Consider the following 16981-nt stretch of genomic DNA (forward strand, 5'->3'; position numbering starts at 1 on the left):
CACTATTAATTTTTAAACTTTATATTTTGAGGTATATATAAATTGGGAATATATTATAAGTAGTTATTTGAAAAAGCATAAGTATATTAATAAAATTTAATGTTATAGATAAAATGTGTTATTATTATATGACTATACATATAATCTAATAAAATACCAATAATTAATATTGAAATGTTGTTTTATTGCGGGAACTTTATACAATTAAATATTAATTTTATCAAAAAGACACATAATACATTATAAAGGTATCATTTTTATACATTTGTTAAAGGTCCAATTTGGGATATGTGGTTTTATATTATCATTATTTTACCATATAATTAATAAAATATAGAATTTTTAACAAATTATTTGAATGGGTATACACTGATAACTATAGTAGTAGAATATATAAGATAAAAATGGACAATCCATAAAAATTAGCGAATATTTACATAAATTTATATATTAAAAGAGAAAATATATCTTATCTTTCTCCTCTTAAAGGGAAACATAACAACCTATTTACAAATATTTTTTTATTATACTTTAAAATTCCATCAATAGTTATTTGTGTTATATATTTACTAAGTATTATTTAAAAACGATATGCTTTCAAAGACGTATTTAAGCTTATAAATAGCATACTAAGTATGGGTTAAGTGCTAATTGTTTTAAAAAATGGAAATTATGCGTAAAATAAAATATAAATTTCCCAATAAGGTATACATAAAAGTTGAAGTATATACGAATAAAAAAAATTTATTTAATGCATTAAAATTTTTTTTAATTTATCTATATTTATTAAAAATAATATCAATTTATATAATTTGCATAGATAAGTAGCATAACTTAATTTGAAAATACTATAATTTTTGAGAAAATATATTATATTTTATAAGAAAACAAGTATATAAAAATTTAATCAATATTATTAAATAATATTTATATGCTTTTAAGGATTATATCAATAATATATTTCTCAATTATTCCGATTTGCGCAGTATATTAATTAGTTTTGGGGTGCCATTTATTAAAACAAAATATATGATATTGTTTATTTTCTTTATTAAGGCATATGTATAAGAAAATATATTTTAAACTCATTACAATGCCACTATAAGTTTGTGATAGAATTATACCGAAAGGTATTAAGAATAATAATTTTATGTATAAATTTATATACATATTATAAAAAATGTATTAAACAACCCTGTATTTAAGGTGAATTAGCTAACTATCATAAACCAGGAATGCAGCATTTCTTTAGTAATAATATTATTTTATTATTTTATATTAATTATTGAAAAACTTATAATATATTTAACTACAGACAGTTGTTACATATAAGGTTAAATTATTTCGTCACATATTTGATGCAGTGTATATAAAACAGCATGCTTTTACTCAATTTACAAATCAAAAATAAAATCTCATCACAATGGATTCAAATATAGTATATGCATTTTTTAATAATAATCTTTTCCTTTACATTTTTTGATATTGTATTATATATAAATATTATCAATATTTTAATAAAATTTTCAATAATGCACATTTCTAATAATTTAAAAAAAAATTTTTTAGTGTGGTATCTTCCAGTATATAACGAAGAATTTAGAATATAATTCGAATAATGGAAAATATAATTTTAAAGATGATAGAGATTTCAAAAATTATTGTGATAATGGAAACTGTGTAGAGGAAACCGATAAAATTAGTGCTGCATGTTTATATTTTTTTGATGAATTTTTTAAGAATTCTGATAAGTTTGTGTCTGCTGCAAAAAGTAACACCAATATTGTTGAATATATTATGATATGGTTAAGTTATATGTTAATCCAAATCAAAAATGGAGAAAACAACAGTCTAAATAAATTTTATACTAAACATATAGAAAATGGCAAGTGGTATAAAAATGATGTAGGTGTTACTGCTTATAAAAATTATAAGGATCTTATAGATAGAAATGCTTATTTTTTAAGTATGGACAAGAGCATTATATCTAAATTATATGATGCATTAACATCATTATGTAGTATGTATTTTAACGATGCTGGACACGTCCCAAAATGCGAGGAATGTATGAACGCTGCAAATAAGTTTGTTGCAACCTATGAAGAAGTTATCAAAGATCCTAATATTAGTAAAAATGGTTTATATAATAAAGTATTATCTATTTTATCTACTTTATCAACTGATTATGATAATTTAAAAAATAACATTGACGATAGTTCATCCTTGCCATCGATAAAAACAAAGATTTATATGCTAAAATATGGATTTTTATCATTTAGTTTGTTATCAACAAACTATTTTTATATACTTTTATTGATATTTGGTACAATAGTATTTTTTATAGGAATTTATTATAAGGTAATAATAAGAAATTAAAAAAATATTTTCATTATATATGCAAATTTTAACAAATAAATCATACGTTTCGTAACATTTTATATTAGTATTCGTTATCTGGATTTCGGAATCGATTTAAAAAACAATATTTAAGGAAAAAACTAAAAAAAATAAAGAAGGAATGGACCATTGATATATGATTCGAAGAGCAGTGATTATTCCATGAATAGTAATAATGGTTGATATATTTTAAGAATTTGTCTATTTTGAAATAAGTAATTTTGACCATAATTTTGTGGTTTATAAGAATAATTAAATAATATAACCAATTAAATATAATGTTATATGTTTGTACAGTTTTTGCATAATTTTTATATAGTTTTTATGTTGTGGGACCCATATTGGGATTAGGATTTTGTATTTTACTTAATTTTTTATAGTTTGATAATATTTATTAGTTTAAAGATTTGTTTTAAATATATATATAGTAAAAAAGTTATTAAAAATATGTATAGAATAAGCTGTAGTTTTTAATATTTATATTAAGTCTAAATATGTAAGAAAAAATGAGGATGAAAAGGAACGAATAAAGTAATATATTTTGACAAATTATATGATTTGGATTTCGTGTTAATACAACTCAATGGTAAATGTGTTGAATTATGTATTTTTATGTTTTATTGTTAAATTCGTGATAAATATATTTAAGAGTTCTTATTAATTGTATCATAATTTCTTTTATATAAGAAGTGTTAATTGGAGTTTATGGTTATATTGAGACATAGCCATATACGGGCATTTGTTTTATTTGATGGGTAACTGTATTTATTAAAACATATTATTTGTATCATATTTATTTGAATTTAAATTATATTTTAATAACCGAGCAGTATAATATTATTATATATGAAGGTATAAATTATAATAAAATGTGTTTTAATAGATTGTTTACATTATAATTTAAAATAGGTGTCAGTTTATTTTTAATATCAATTAAATAAATTACACATTATTGTAATAAACAATCAAAAAATATAAATATATATTTAAGTTATATTTATATATAAAGTATTTTTTATTTGAGGATGGTGATCGATATATTTTATGATATTTGTATATTGATATACAATTGTTAACAAGTTTTATGACAATAATAAAGTACGAAACATAAATTTTTAACGTAAAAAAAATGATCGAACTAATATAAAGGGCAATCATAGAGAAAATGTAGTTGAATTATAGCATTGATTAATTGATTTCTTCACAAAATTGAATACATTGAATATATTTTAATTCAAACGGAAGGAGAAATTACATACTAAACAATAATTTTTAAAGCGGTCAAAATATTGTGATGGTAATTTAAATAGGGACTACATATAAAGATAAATTAATTTGATTAAAATATCGATTACAATATTAAAGTGTTGAAAGAGTTATACTTGTGGTATACTGGTGTTTACTCGATCAAATGCGTTGTGCTATGCTTAGGATATTTGTATATGCAAGTCCTCTCTCTTTTTTATCGTTGGCAAAGTCGGTAGAATTGCCAGAATCATAAATCTACGAAAAAAATGGAAAATAAAATATGTGAATATTTTGTGTGTGAATATCATAAAATATATGAATTATAAAGTATATTTTCAATAAATGTTAAAATGAGAAAAAAATGATTATTTTTTGATATTGCTTACAGCATTGATATAAGTAACATCAACTTTATCTTTGTCCCCTGTTTTAATTACAAATCCAGCTATGTTAGTATCCAATTTGGCTAATGCTTCCTCAGCATCAATGTCAGTTTGGATTGGTTGTGTACTTACTAACATTTCTTTTATATCAGTTTTATCATCATTTTGACCGAGATAATTTAGAGCTCTTGAAGGACAAAGAATTATAATTGTGTCACTTGAATGCTACAAAATGAATGGATAAAAAAATATATGTATTGTGTAAATTAATGTATAATATGTATAATAATATGAATAATGATATGTATAATATATGAATAATAATATGTATAATATATGAATAATAATATGTATAATAATATGAATAATATGTATAATAATATGAATAATGAAAAAAAAATTGGGTTACTTTATAATTTGCGGCTAAAGCATATTTTTTTATGAGGGGTGTATAATTAGGATCTGTGTTAAGTTTTTCAAGCATGACTAAATATTTGGAGTATACACGAACAGGATTTCCTAAAAAGATGATTATTTTGGAGATATAAATGAAAGATGCGTAAATAGTGATAAGGAGATATTAAATTGATTGATTATTTTTTATGTACCATTAATAAACTTGCCACCAGAGTTGTTGTTATCATCGAAATCCCAGAGGTCCTTTAATAAGTTAGAGTACTAATGAAAAAAAAAATATGGATATATATAATAATGATTATTTAATTTGAAGTTATTTTTACATGTTAAATATTGTTTGGTATTTGATACGTTAGAGGTAGATGGGATCGTAAGATGAAGTCTTCCAATATCCATATTTCCAATTTTCTTAGAATATATAGTTTTGTCTCCATTTTCTGTAGAATAGGACGAATAATCGTCTATACCAGTCTTGGAAAGTTTTATTAAAAGTTCTGAAGCTTCCATTATATGATTTATTGCTAATAAAATTTCATCAAGGTCTGTACATATCAAGTTTGTGGATTCCTCAAATCTTTGATTCGAAATATTATTGGTGAAAGTGAGATTATTTTAATGGGTAAAAAAAGAGAAAGAAATGAATTTATAAATGGAATTTAAAATATTTAATGATTATGGATATTTATATTATATGTATATATTTCTCAACATTTCCATACACTGTTTTTTGGGGTTCGGGGTCGACCTTAGTAACATCTGAAGGCTGTTCGCTTGCAAATGCTACATTCTGGGTATATCCTACGAGACTTAAAAGTACCAAAGCAATCTTAATATATCCTTTACTCATTTTTGGATTTGATAAGTAAAAAATTTTAGAAAGTGTAAAAATAGGTTATATAAGTAGGTTTGAAATGGAAGGAAAAGAATGTCACGGAATTTATAAAAAATTAATACTTAAAAATAAAAAATAAATTTATATAATTAATTAAACGAGAAATTATTAAATGTGAAATTATTAAATGTGAAATTATTAAATGTGAAATTATTAAATGTGAAATTATTTAAATGTGAAATTATTTAAATGGGAAATTATTTAAATGAACTCATTGCAAGAGAAGAAAAATAGCACACACAAATTATAAAGCACACACAAATTATAAAGCACACAAAATATTATGATTTTAAGGGATCAGGGCTCATGGTTATGTTGAATTATATTATCATAATACGTTCATTTTATTAATATTTTATTTAATGAAATTGCTTATTTTTATTCTCCATTTATGTTTTATTTAATAGTGTAATTTCCCAATGTAGTGTTACAATGGTAAGAAAATAAATAAAATGTTATCTTATATTGTTTATATTTATGTTATATTATATTTATGTTATATTTTATTTTTTATATGAATGTATATGAATTTTTTTTTAAAGCAAACAATGTTTTAGTTAGTTTATTATAATGTGTATATATATTTGCATAAAATACATTGGTATTATATGCTTTAAATAAGAACATAAAAAATTATTACATATAATGTAACATTTGTATTGAATCATTCTGATTATTTATTAATCCAATTACAATAATGGTATTAAGATCAAATATCACTTACAAATAAAAATATATGTCATGATACTATTTGGAATAAACAATAAGTCGTGATGCTACTGGGAATAATGAATAAATTACGGTTTATTTTTACTATAAATGACACAAGTAACAGGACATATAAGTATTATATGAGGAATATGTTTTTTATGGTAACAAATGGGGAAATATCGGAAAACAAAAAGGTTTTTCAATGATGAATCGGAATTAAATCATTATAAAGGAAGAATGCGGATATATATAAGTTCTGAATTGCAATATTAAATATTGACACATTTTAATAAATCCAATATATGATTACATATATATATGGGATATACAAATTAAAATAAAATGTTACAAAAAAGGGAGATTTATAACATAAAGATACTTAAATGTCTCGAATTATTGACATTTGTTTAATTATATTATATCAATTAATTTTTACAGAGTGTGTGATATACTTGAATTTTTGGTTTATTTTCATAATATGAATCAGTAACTACAATGTGATATTGGTGGATACTATGTTTCGGTATAATTATATGGTGATAGTTTGGTATCACTTTTTATTGTTGATGATGTACTTTTATTATATGATATTGTGTGTTCGGTGGAACAGTTGAGGGTTTTGTTTCACTGTTGGATATTATTTTTTAGTAATTTCATTCTTTTGATAACGGATTACACCAAATGTTAGTGCTAATGTTGAAATAAAGTAGATATAACTGCAGCTTTGTTATTTTTAATAAACGACTTAGCATTTTTTTTGTTTTGTTTATAATTTCTGGGTTTGCTTCAACATAATTATTGGATCCTGGGGTTAATACATTTATTGCCAACAAAAAGGCAACAATATAATGCTTTTGTTAATTTGATTTTTGCATAATTAAGTAAAATTATTACAATATAATAAATGTATATAGCGAATTAATGTAACTATAAAGTTTATTATAACAATAAGATAAAAAATAAAATCCAATAAATAATATTAAGATAGGAATATTTAATATTTTTGGTAATTAAAAAATGTCCAGGGTCCCGATTTAAAAGGTATATAAATTTTAAATAAGTCAGATATATTTTGTTCATTATTATAAATATAGTGGTGTAATATATATAAAGAAAATTATAATATAATTATAATTCAAATTTCTGCATATTTTGATTAAAAAAGGAGAGAATTAATCAATATATTTGATATATGATGGGATTTTGTATTTAAATTATTTGTTGTATTTTTTACTATGATTGAGATATGTAAAAATAAAGGTGATATAGTGTTTAAATGTTATAGGTGTGATAATATGTTTGTGAAATGAGAAAAATAAAAAGTTAACAGAGTAATTAAATTATGATTTAAGGTTTGGGGATGATGATAAATCGGTAATTCCGTGGAATGTAATGTTTTATACAATTTATGTCATTTTTTTATTGGTTGTATTTAATGTTATAATGTCTGATTTATTTGGGGGATATACATATTTTATATGATTTGAATAGAAATAATATATTTGATGTTGTATATTATGAAATATATTTATAAACAGACTGATTATATACCAATCTATGAAAAATAAATATTTTTACAAAAAAGTGGTAAATAAAATCGAGAATATTATTAAATAAAATTAAAAATTGGAGAAGTATAACAATACGAAACCGTTTAAATGTAAATAGCAACGTTGGTTAATGTTTTCATTATATGTATTTATTCATATAAAAAAATATATGTATCTAATATTTTATTATTTGAATTTATATTTATTATTTTGTCATATACAAGTTCATAAAATATTAGAATCGTAACACTAAATATATTAATGTATTATAAATTATATTAAAAATTGTGTATTTTTTATAGAAAGGTTAATATTTATTTGAAAAAAGAAATAATATTTATAACCATAAATGGTTTTAATGAATATAACGGAATTTATTACAACAATACATTTATAAATTTTATAGAAAGTGGAAAAAGTTAATAAATGAAATAAATTATGTTTTTTATAGACATACAATTTATTTATAAATATTACTATTATGGGAATAAATATCAAGTTATAAAGATTATTTCTAAGTACATATATTAGTTCATTTATTTAACAAATAAAGTTAAAAATGAGAGTCAGTATTTTAAAATATGCTCTTTTTTCAATTTTTATTTGTTCTTTTGAATATGGGAAAAATGTAAGTTACAGATTATTTTCATTTATTATTAATAATATTTGATTGTAGTTTTTGTATCTATTTGTTTTACATTAACCTTATATTATTGTTTGATGTATTGGTAAAACATTTAAGTTAAACAATTAAAATTAATTGGAAATATGTTAATAAATATTTCATTTCTTTGCAGGAATTATGCCTTGAAAGGAATATAATAAATATTAGGAATAATAGGATATTATCAGATGGAGATAACCAATTTAATTTACATGAATTTTATGAATCAACTTCGAGCGTTGAAAATCAAGTTAATGACCACGATAATGATGACGAAAAAAATATATCTATTCGAAATACTGTAGATTCACATGTAAAGAAGAATAAAAAAAGTGAGAAATCACTTTATTCAAAAAATGTAGATAAAAAAAGGAAAAAGTTAATTCATGGACATCACAAAGAAATAGAAGAAATAGAAGAAACAGAAAAAGAGATTGATAATACAAATAATAATAAATTAGCAATAGTACCGATAGAAAATAATTCTGTATCAGAAGAAGAAGACTTTGAAGAATTGAAAAATGAAGGAAATATCGTAGTGAGTGAGGATTATGAGATCAATTCAAGTATCGAAGACGAATTAAATGATAAACTAGAGTTAAACAAAATGGTCAACGGATTAATTACGAAGGTGGTGTTTTTGAATATGCTTGTTTTTGCGTTATCGGTAAACGAATGGATTGAAATTGGACTTATTATTATGAGTGTAGCCCTTTCATTTGAAATATTTTATAGATTTTATCAATACCTTAAATTACGTTTTAAAGTATATAAAAGATCCCTCAAAAAAAAAGAATCCCCCAAAAAAAAAACATCAAATGAATAAAAATAATATATTTAATATTTGATGTTACATATTGATATATTATATAAAGTGATTACATATCTATATATGGAGAGCATATATTATTTGGATTTGATAAACGAATTCAACGACGATATTTAAGAGAATAAGTAAAGAAAATGAATCATTATATATGGTTCGAAGGGTAGTGGTTATTCCAGGAATAGTAATAATGATTGATATAAGAAAGTTTTTATTTTTGACCATAATTTTTGAAGATAATTTTTGATGATAATTTTTAAAGATAATCATAATATATGTTATATATGTATAGTTATAATATTTTTACACTGTTTTTGTATAATTTTTATGTAGTTTTTATGTTGTGGAACCCATATTCGGGTTAAGTGTTATATTGCATTTAATTTTGAATAATTTTGCATAATTTTTTATAATTTGATAACATTTATTAGTTTAAAGATTTGTTTTAAATATATATAGGAAATAAATTATTAAAAATATGTAAAGGATAAGTTGGAGTTTTTAATATTTATATTAAGTCTAAATATGTAAGAAAAAATGAGGGTGAAAAGGAACGAATAAAGTAATATATTTTGACAAATTATATGATTTGGATTTGTGTTAATACAACTCAATGGTAAATGTGTTGAGCTATACTATATAATTTTTGTATTTTATTGCTAATTTGTGGTAATCCATTTGAGAGTTCTTATTAAATGTATCATAATTTCTTTTATATAAGTGTTAATTGGAGTTTAAGGCTCAATTGATGTATACATACCATAATATAGAGATATTTGGTTTATTTTATGGGAGAATTATTTGAATTTAATATATGACACCTTCCTGAAATAAAAATATGGATACACATTTATGTTATATTCATATTATATTGATTATTTGGATTGTGTAAACGGTTTGAAAGAGAAAATTTAAGGAAAAAAATATAAATAATAAAGATAAAAATGATAAGTATATTGATATACAATTAATTACTAACAAGTTTTAAGTTTTATGATAGTAATCAAAGTAGGAAAGATAAATTTTTAACAATAAAAAAAGTGATCGAATTGTAGCATTGGTTTTGTCACAAAATTAAATACATTGAATATATTTGAATAGAAAAGGAATGAGAAATTACATACTAAATGACTTTTAAAACGAAAAAATGGATATATATAATAATGATTATTTAATTTGAAGTTATTTTTATATATTAAATATTGTTTGGTATTTGATAGGTTAAAGGAAGGTGTGATGAAATCTTCCAATATTTATATTTCCAAGTTAGAATATATAATTTTATCTCCATTTTCTGTAGAATGGGTCGAATAATCATCTATACCTACCTCAGAAAGTTTTATTAAAAGTTCTGAACCATCTTTCGCATGATTCATTGGTAATAAAGCTTCACCAATGTCATAACATACCAAGTTTCTGTATTCCTAAAATCTTGGATTCGAAACATTATTGGTGAAAGTGAGATTATTTTAATGCATAAAAGGAAAGAAATGAATTTATAAAATAAAAGTTGGAATATTTAATGATTATGTATACTATATGTAAATATTTTTCGATATTTTCATACATATCATTTTTTTGGTCAAGGGTTCTGAGATTAGCAACATTTGGAGGAGGGTCAGTTGGAAGTGTGTTATTGGTGGGATATAGAAGTAAGCTTAAAGAAAAAAACGGTCTTAATGTAAGTTTTATTAATTGTTGGATTTGATAAGTAAAGTGTTTTAAAAGTTGTAAAAAGAAGTTATATAAGTAAATTTAAGATAGAAACAAAATGATATCCAAGGAATTGATAAAAATAATGTACACAAGTTATAGAGCAACCCCAATATTATGATTTTAATTTTGATAATATGTTATATGCTCATTTTATGAATATTTTCATTCGCCATTTATGTTATATTTTATTTTTTATTTTTTCTATGAATGCATATGAAATTTTTTTCAAAGCAAACAATGTTTTAGTTGGTTTATTATAATGTTCACATATATGTGTATAAAAAATTATTACATCAACGTAACATTTATATTGAATCATTCTGACCATCTTATTAATTCCATCACAATGATGGTATTAAGATCAAATGTCACTTACAAATAAAAATAAATGTCATGATAGTATTTGGAATAAATAATCGTTTAAATATATGGGATATCCCCCCAAATTTTAGCACATAGATGATGTGTATGTTTGTAAACAAAACAGGATGATAAGTATTAAATGAAAGGAATATGACAAATAAAAGATCTTCATAAGTTATAACAGTTCTATTTGTAGTGTTCAAAAAATTAATACATATAGATGCATTATAATATTAAAAGGGATAAACAAATTATATACAAATCAAAAGATCATTTTATGATGGTAATTTAAAGCAAACATTATGCATGGAAACAAATCATTTTATTAACATAAATCTTCTAATATCATGATGGTGAAAAGTATATGTTTATTTATGAGGGAAAAAGTAATCTAAAGCTTTTCCAATAATATATTTTTGTTAAATGGAAGCATGTTCATCATTCTAAGAAAAAAAATATAAATGGATTATATAAAATGCTTAAATTTTTTGGAAATTATAAATATGTACACTTATTTAAAACCATATTTTTTTAACAATTGTTGAAATAAGTTATTAAAATATGTATACCGTTTACAGAGTTGATATAGGTGATATAAACACGGTTTCTTTTTTTTTCAACAATGTATCCATTTAAGTTAACGAACATTTTTTGTAATTTTCCATTTCTAATATCATCTTCAGAATCAATGTTAGCTTTGAATAAATTTGCATTTTCTACTATTGTGTTTCGAAAAGATTTCACATTTTTATGGTTGTGATCATTTATATTTGCTGAAGCCATGACAATCATAGTTTTGTTTTCTGATATCTACAAAATTAATAAAAATATATTGCATAAATTATTGTGAATAATGTGAGAATTATGATTTATAACGAAATAGAAAGAATGTTTTCCTTACTTTAAATTTTGCAGCTAAAGCATAAAAATATTTCTGACGCCCCAGACGATGACTTTTGGAACGTTGTTGTATCATTACTAAATTTGGATTGTATACACGGACAATTTTTCCTAAAAAGATATTATAAAATTGCATAGATATAATTAAAATATGATGAGTTTGAAGATGTGGGAAAGAATAAATAGTATAATATAACAATGGCAATAATAAATCACGAAATGTCGAATATATAGTAACAACATTATGTTAATTTGGGTAATTATTTATGTTTTGTATACTTTTAACCGAGCCTTCATACAAAAAATCGCTACTATCGGGATCCCAAAACATGTTTATTAATTCATTATACTAATGGAAACAAAGAGAAGTATATGTATATAAATTATAATATTTTTTTAATTTCAATTTGGTTTATAACTTTTGATGTTGTTCGTTAATTGATACCTTATTCAGATTAACAACTGTATATTCAACTTTTTTAACAAGTGTATGACCTTGATGTTTTTTTTTATAAAATTTAATATTGTAATAACAATAAAAATCATATAACTTATAACCATCTTTACTTGTAGCATGATATTCTAACTGGTTTAAAGCTTTATTCATATATGCGTACGCTTGTAGAGTTTCTTTGGGATCGTTGTGTAATAGGTGCTTGTTTTTTTCATATATTTCTTCTGAACTATCATTGATAAAAATGAACATATTTTTAATGCATATAAAAATAAAGTTATTGTATTTATAACATTGTTGCAAAGACATACATTTAATATTTTCATAATGAAATATGTAATATATATTATATATATTGTTGTATTTTCTTACGTAAGATAACGTTTTGGTGATTTGAGTTTTGCATCTTTTTTTGATTTGGGTTTTGCATCTTTTTTTGATTTGAGGTTTGTATCTTTTTTTGATTTGAGGTTTGTATCTTTTTTTGATTTGAGTTTTGTATCATTTTTGAATTTGGGTATTATATATTTTTCTGGATCAAGCTCAGTTTCATGGGTTTTATTATTCACAAATAGGGAGATGATTAAAAGAAAAAAAACAATTTGAATATAAAATTTATTCATTTTTGAAGTTTACAAACAAAATATTAAAATATATATTAGTATTTTTTTTAATTAAAAATTAATAACTCGGAAATCTGGACAAGTATAATTAAAATTGAAGCAAATAACTTTCTCCAATAAAGTATAAACAACTATTATTTAAACGACAAAATATATTATACTTTTATCATATTTATAAGTTTGATATATTTTTTATTTAATTAATTCAATTACAAAACGATGTCAATAATAGAAGGTTTCATAAATAATGAATATCAAAAATGTAATGATTCACAATATCATAATATCTAAAAATAAATAACTTTAATTGTATTATATAAATAATATTTTTAATATATAGCATTATGAGTACGCAAGTTTTATATTTTTATAATTGATTAAACTCAGTCTAAAATTTATAAATCATCACGTTACGTATGGAATTGCATATATACTTATATTTATATATAATAGAAAAAAGCTATGTTGTTTTTACTTAATAGAAAATAAATCATTTAAAATAAAAATATAAAAGTAAGAAAATAATATAAAAATATATATTTGTTTTAATAAAATTTGGATAGCATGCAATTTTAATATAATTATATATACTTACATAATAGATAAACGACTATTGTAGTATAAATATTACATTAGTAATTGTATTAAAATAATTATTTTATTATTTAGTTCTATTTATTTTTTCAGTTTTTATATGATGGTTCATTTTTAGTATAAAAATGTCTTTTATTTGTAAATATTAAAAAAATTAATTCAACCTGAAAATTACAGTTAAGTTTATGTATGGTTGCAGCATCTACTACCACAATAATAATGCTACTAATTCATCATAAAATATATATAATGGTAAATCACGCTTTTTGTAATTCGTTTTTACCAATTTTAACCTAAATTTATTAAATAATTTTTTTCTAGCAAATTTCTTAATTTTATAAAAAATATTTATTGGTAATAATATTGATGTCCATGTTTTTTTATAAATTAATACAAGTTATAAATTCCCTTTTAATAGTAAAGGATATTATATATAAAATTAAAAAAATACAAATAAATAAAATATAAAAATAAAATAATGAGACATAAAGTTGTAAAGTCAAGAAATATATAATTAATTTGTTTTTTAATTTTAATATTCTTGATGCCAAGGTGTTCTTGTTTTATGGGTCAAGGTCATGTTTATGGGCTATAGTTTTGTTCACTGAGTCTGCATTTTGTCCTAGGGTTTGGGGGATATTGTAATTTATTTTTTTATAATTTGATAATATTTTTGGTCTTTGAATACCAATTTAATGTATTTATTATTCCGTATGTTTAATCTCGAGATTATGTTTGAATATGCAACAAAAAGGGGATATCGCCATTAATATGAAAGGGGTCCCATACTATTTTTTCATAAGTTATAATAAATTAAAATGAGTGTTAATATAGATTTAATATGATTAAAATAAAATGTATATATTGCATATATTAATATAGATATTGGCTATATATGAAATCGTGTTATGCAATATCATAATTGTCTATTATATAAAGCTTGTTAATCAGAGACTATATTAATCATGAATAATACAATATATTTCTTTATTTTATGAAACATTTTATTTAGTAAAACTCATTATTTGAATGATATTTATTTTAATTTAAATCGTATTTTAATAATCGAACAGTATAATATTATTATATATGAGGCTATAACGTCAATTGCATTTACTTTGAATATTCCTATACATTATAACATACCGTGATGTTAATGATTATATTTTTAATGTTAATTAAACACATTACTAATATATAATAGATGGTCATAAAATATAGGTTCATAAATATCGATCGAGAATCGAAAATGTAACATTGTCTATAAAATAATTATGATTCTAACATCTTTAGTAATACATAAAAAATTGAACTATATATATAATATTTTTTGAAGTTTTAATTGTAGTATTATTATTTTTTGTATTTCCTTTACATTTTTATTAAAATTAATTAGTAATAATAGAAGTTTTACATGCTTTAATTTATTTATCATAAGGTATAATAATAGATTAATCACTATTAATTTGTAAATTTTAAAGATATGAGGTATAAATAAATTATATTTAAAATAGTTAAAAAAATAAAATATAAGTATATTAATAAGATTTAATATTATAGTTTGTTCTAATAATTATAAATAATATGTTAGATTGAATACCGTTATTGTTCTAATATATATAATTTTGTATAAATGACTAAAACTGAAATATGTTAAATTTGGAAATATATACAATTATATATTAATGTAAAATATACAGAAAAGTATGTAATAATTAATTTGAACCAATAATATTTTTATTAGGTTATTGTATATATACAAATTCACAAATATATTGTTATTGCGAAATAATATATGTTCTAAAATATTTGATTTAAAAACTATGAAACAAGGAAAAACACTAATTGGATTAAAGTATTCCTCTTGAGTGAAATAGTTATCTCATTGCGCTATACATTGATATAGCAGTAACAATAATAATAGTAATAACAATAGATAAAGTATTAAATACGAACAAATCATTAAATTCATTTGATTTGAATACGTTGATATATATTAATTATATATATTATTAAAGGTATGATAAAATTAAAATTTTATGCACAAAACATCAAATGAAATATTATAACACTTATTTAAGTAAGATTTAATGCTATAATATTAGAATTAACAATACCAAGAAAAATAATATTAATAATTTTATAGTTTTTCATCATAGAAGTAAATATAGTTTATTATAAAACATGCAGTAAAATATTATTTATTAAAATATAAAAGAAACTATATATTTAGAAAAATAATAATTCTAAGTTATTTTTAATGTATACATGAATTGAAAGTTTTAAAGCTAGAAAATATAATTAAGGTAGAATAAGTAAATCTTATATGGCTACATCCTTGTCTTAAAAAATCATACTTCCCTTATCTCTCCTCTCAAAGTGCAATATACCAACCTAATACACATAATTTTCTATTATACTTAAAAATGTTCATCAATAGGTATTTATGTGTTATATATTTAATATTTACTAAGTATTATTTTAAAAACAATATGCATTAAAAGTCTTATTTAAGCATATAAATACGGTTACAGTGTTAATTGTCGTTTTAAACCGTGAGAAAGATGTGCAAAATATATTATAAAATTATCTAATAAAGTATATTTCCAAATTTAATTATATAAGAATAAAAATAAAGTTATTGAAAATGTTAAAATATAATTGGACGCATATATATTAAATAAAAATAATATTAGAATTATGTATATGCAATTAAAAAAGGGAACAATGCAACTTAATTCGAAAATAATATAATTTTAGAAAAAAACAGTATTATATATTATAAGAAAAAATTATATAAAAATTTAATATATTTAAAAAATGATTATTTATATACTTTTAATGATTATAGTAATAATAGAACTTTTTATTTTTTAGATATATACAATATTTAAGTTTTAGAAGGACAATCATTAAAACATAAGATATAAATATATTCCTTTCCTATATTCAAACATACTTTAAATTGTTTATAAAGGTATATCCATTTTTATAATAAATGTATACCAAATTTTAATAAAAATATCATTTTTGTATAAAATGCATCATATCTATATTTAATCAAAATTTTATTAAACCCTCTATTTAAGGTAATTTAGATAATTATCATAAAAAGGAATATAACGTTTCTTTAGTAATAATATTATTTTATTACTCTACATTAATTTAATTATTAAAAACTTATAATATATTTAACTACAGACAGTTGTTATATATAGGGCCAAAGTATTTGCGTCACATATT

At 21.2% G+C, this 16981-nt stretch overlaps 5 protein-coding genes across 5 annotated transcripts; 2 read left to right on the forward strand and 3 right to left on the reverse strand.

Moving 5' to 3' along the window:
• Positions 1-1423: 1423 nt before the first annotated feature.
• PY17X_0222501 (PIR protein) lies at positions 1424-2537 on the forward strand (the record flags this gene model as incomplete). Its single annotated transcript, XM_034637669.1, has 3 exons — positions 1424-1438; positions 1570-2358; positions 2445-2537. The coding sequence occupies 3 exons, from the start codon at positions 1424-1426 to the stop codon at positions 2535-2537; spliced, it is 897 nt and encodes a 298-aa protein (XP_034493356.1).
• A 1267-nt stretch (positions 2538-3804) lies between these two features.
• On the reverse strand, positions 3805-5292 carry PY17X_0222601 (fam-a protein; the record flags this gene model as incomplete). Its single annotated transcript, XM_022956300.2, has 6 exons — positions 3805-3900; positions 4032-4253; positions 4438-4547; positions 4637-4706; positions 4797-5019; positions 5165-5292. 6 exons carry the CDS (start codon positions 5290-5292, stop codon positions 3805-3807), a joined length of 849 nt encoding a protein of 282 aa, XP_022810977.2.
• A 2865-nt stretch (positions 5293-8157) lies between these two features.
• On the forward strand, positions 8158-9088 carry PY17X_0222701 (fam-b protein; the record flags this gene model as incomplete). Its single annotated transcript, XM_724055.3, has 2 exons — positions 8158-8226; positions 8396-9088. 2 exons carry the CDS (start codon positions 8158-8160, stop codon positions 9086-9088), a joined length of 762 nt encoding a protein of 253 aa, XP_729148.3.
• Positions 9089-10341: 1253 nt separating this feature from the next.
• On the reverse strand, positions 10342-11146 carry PY17X_0222801 (fam-a protein; the record flags this gene model as incomplete). Its single annotated transcript, XM_034637676.1, has 3 exons — positions 10342-10512; positions 10625-10745; positions 11130-11146. The coding sequence occupies 3 exons, from the start codon at positions 11144-11146 to the stop codon at positions 10342-10344; spliced, it is 309 nt and encodes a 102-aa protein (XP_034493357.1).
• Positions 11147-11586: 440 nt separating this feature from the next.
• On the reverse strand, positions 11587-13144 carry PY17X_0222901 (fam-a protein; the record flags this gene model as incomplete). The annotated part of the gene is made up of 6 exons (XM_721896.2): positions 11587-11610; positions 11744-11977; positions 12069-12178; positions 12347-12416; positions 12513-12750; positions 12894-13144. 6 exons carry the CDS (start codon positions 13142-13144, stop codon positions 11587-11589), a joined length of 927 nt encoding a protein of 308 aa, XP_726989.2.
• Between the last annotated feature and the right edge of the window lie 3837 nt (positions 13145-16981).

The sequence above is a fragment of the Plasmodium yoelii genome (genome assembly GCF_900002385.2).
Source record: "Plasmodium yoelii strain 17X genome assembly, chromosome: 2".
Classification (NCBI taxonomy): Eukaryota; Apicomplexa; class Aconoidasida; order Haemosporida; family Plasmodiidae; genus Plasmodium; species Plasmodium yoelii.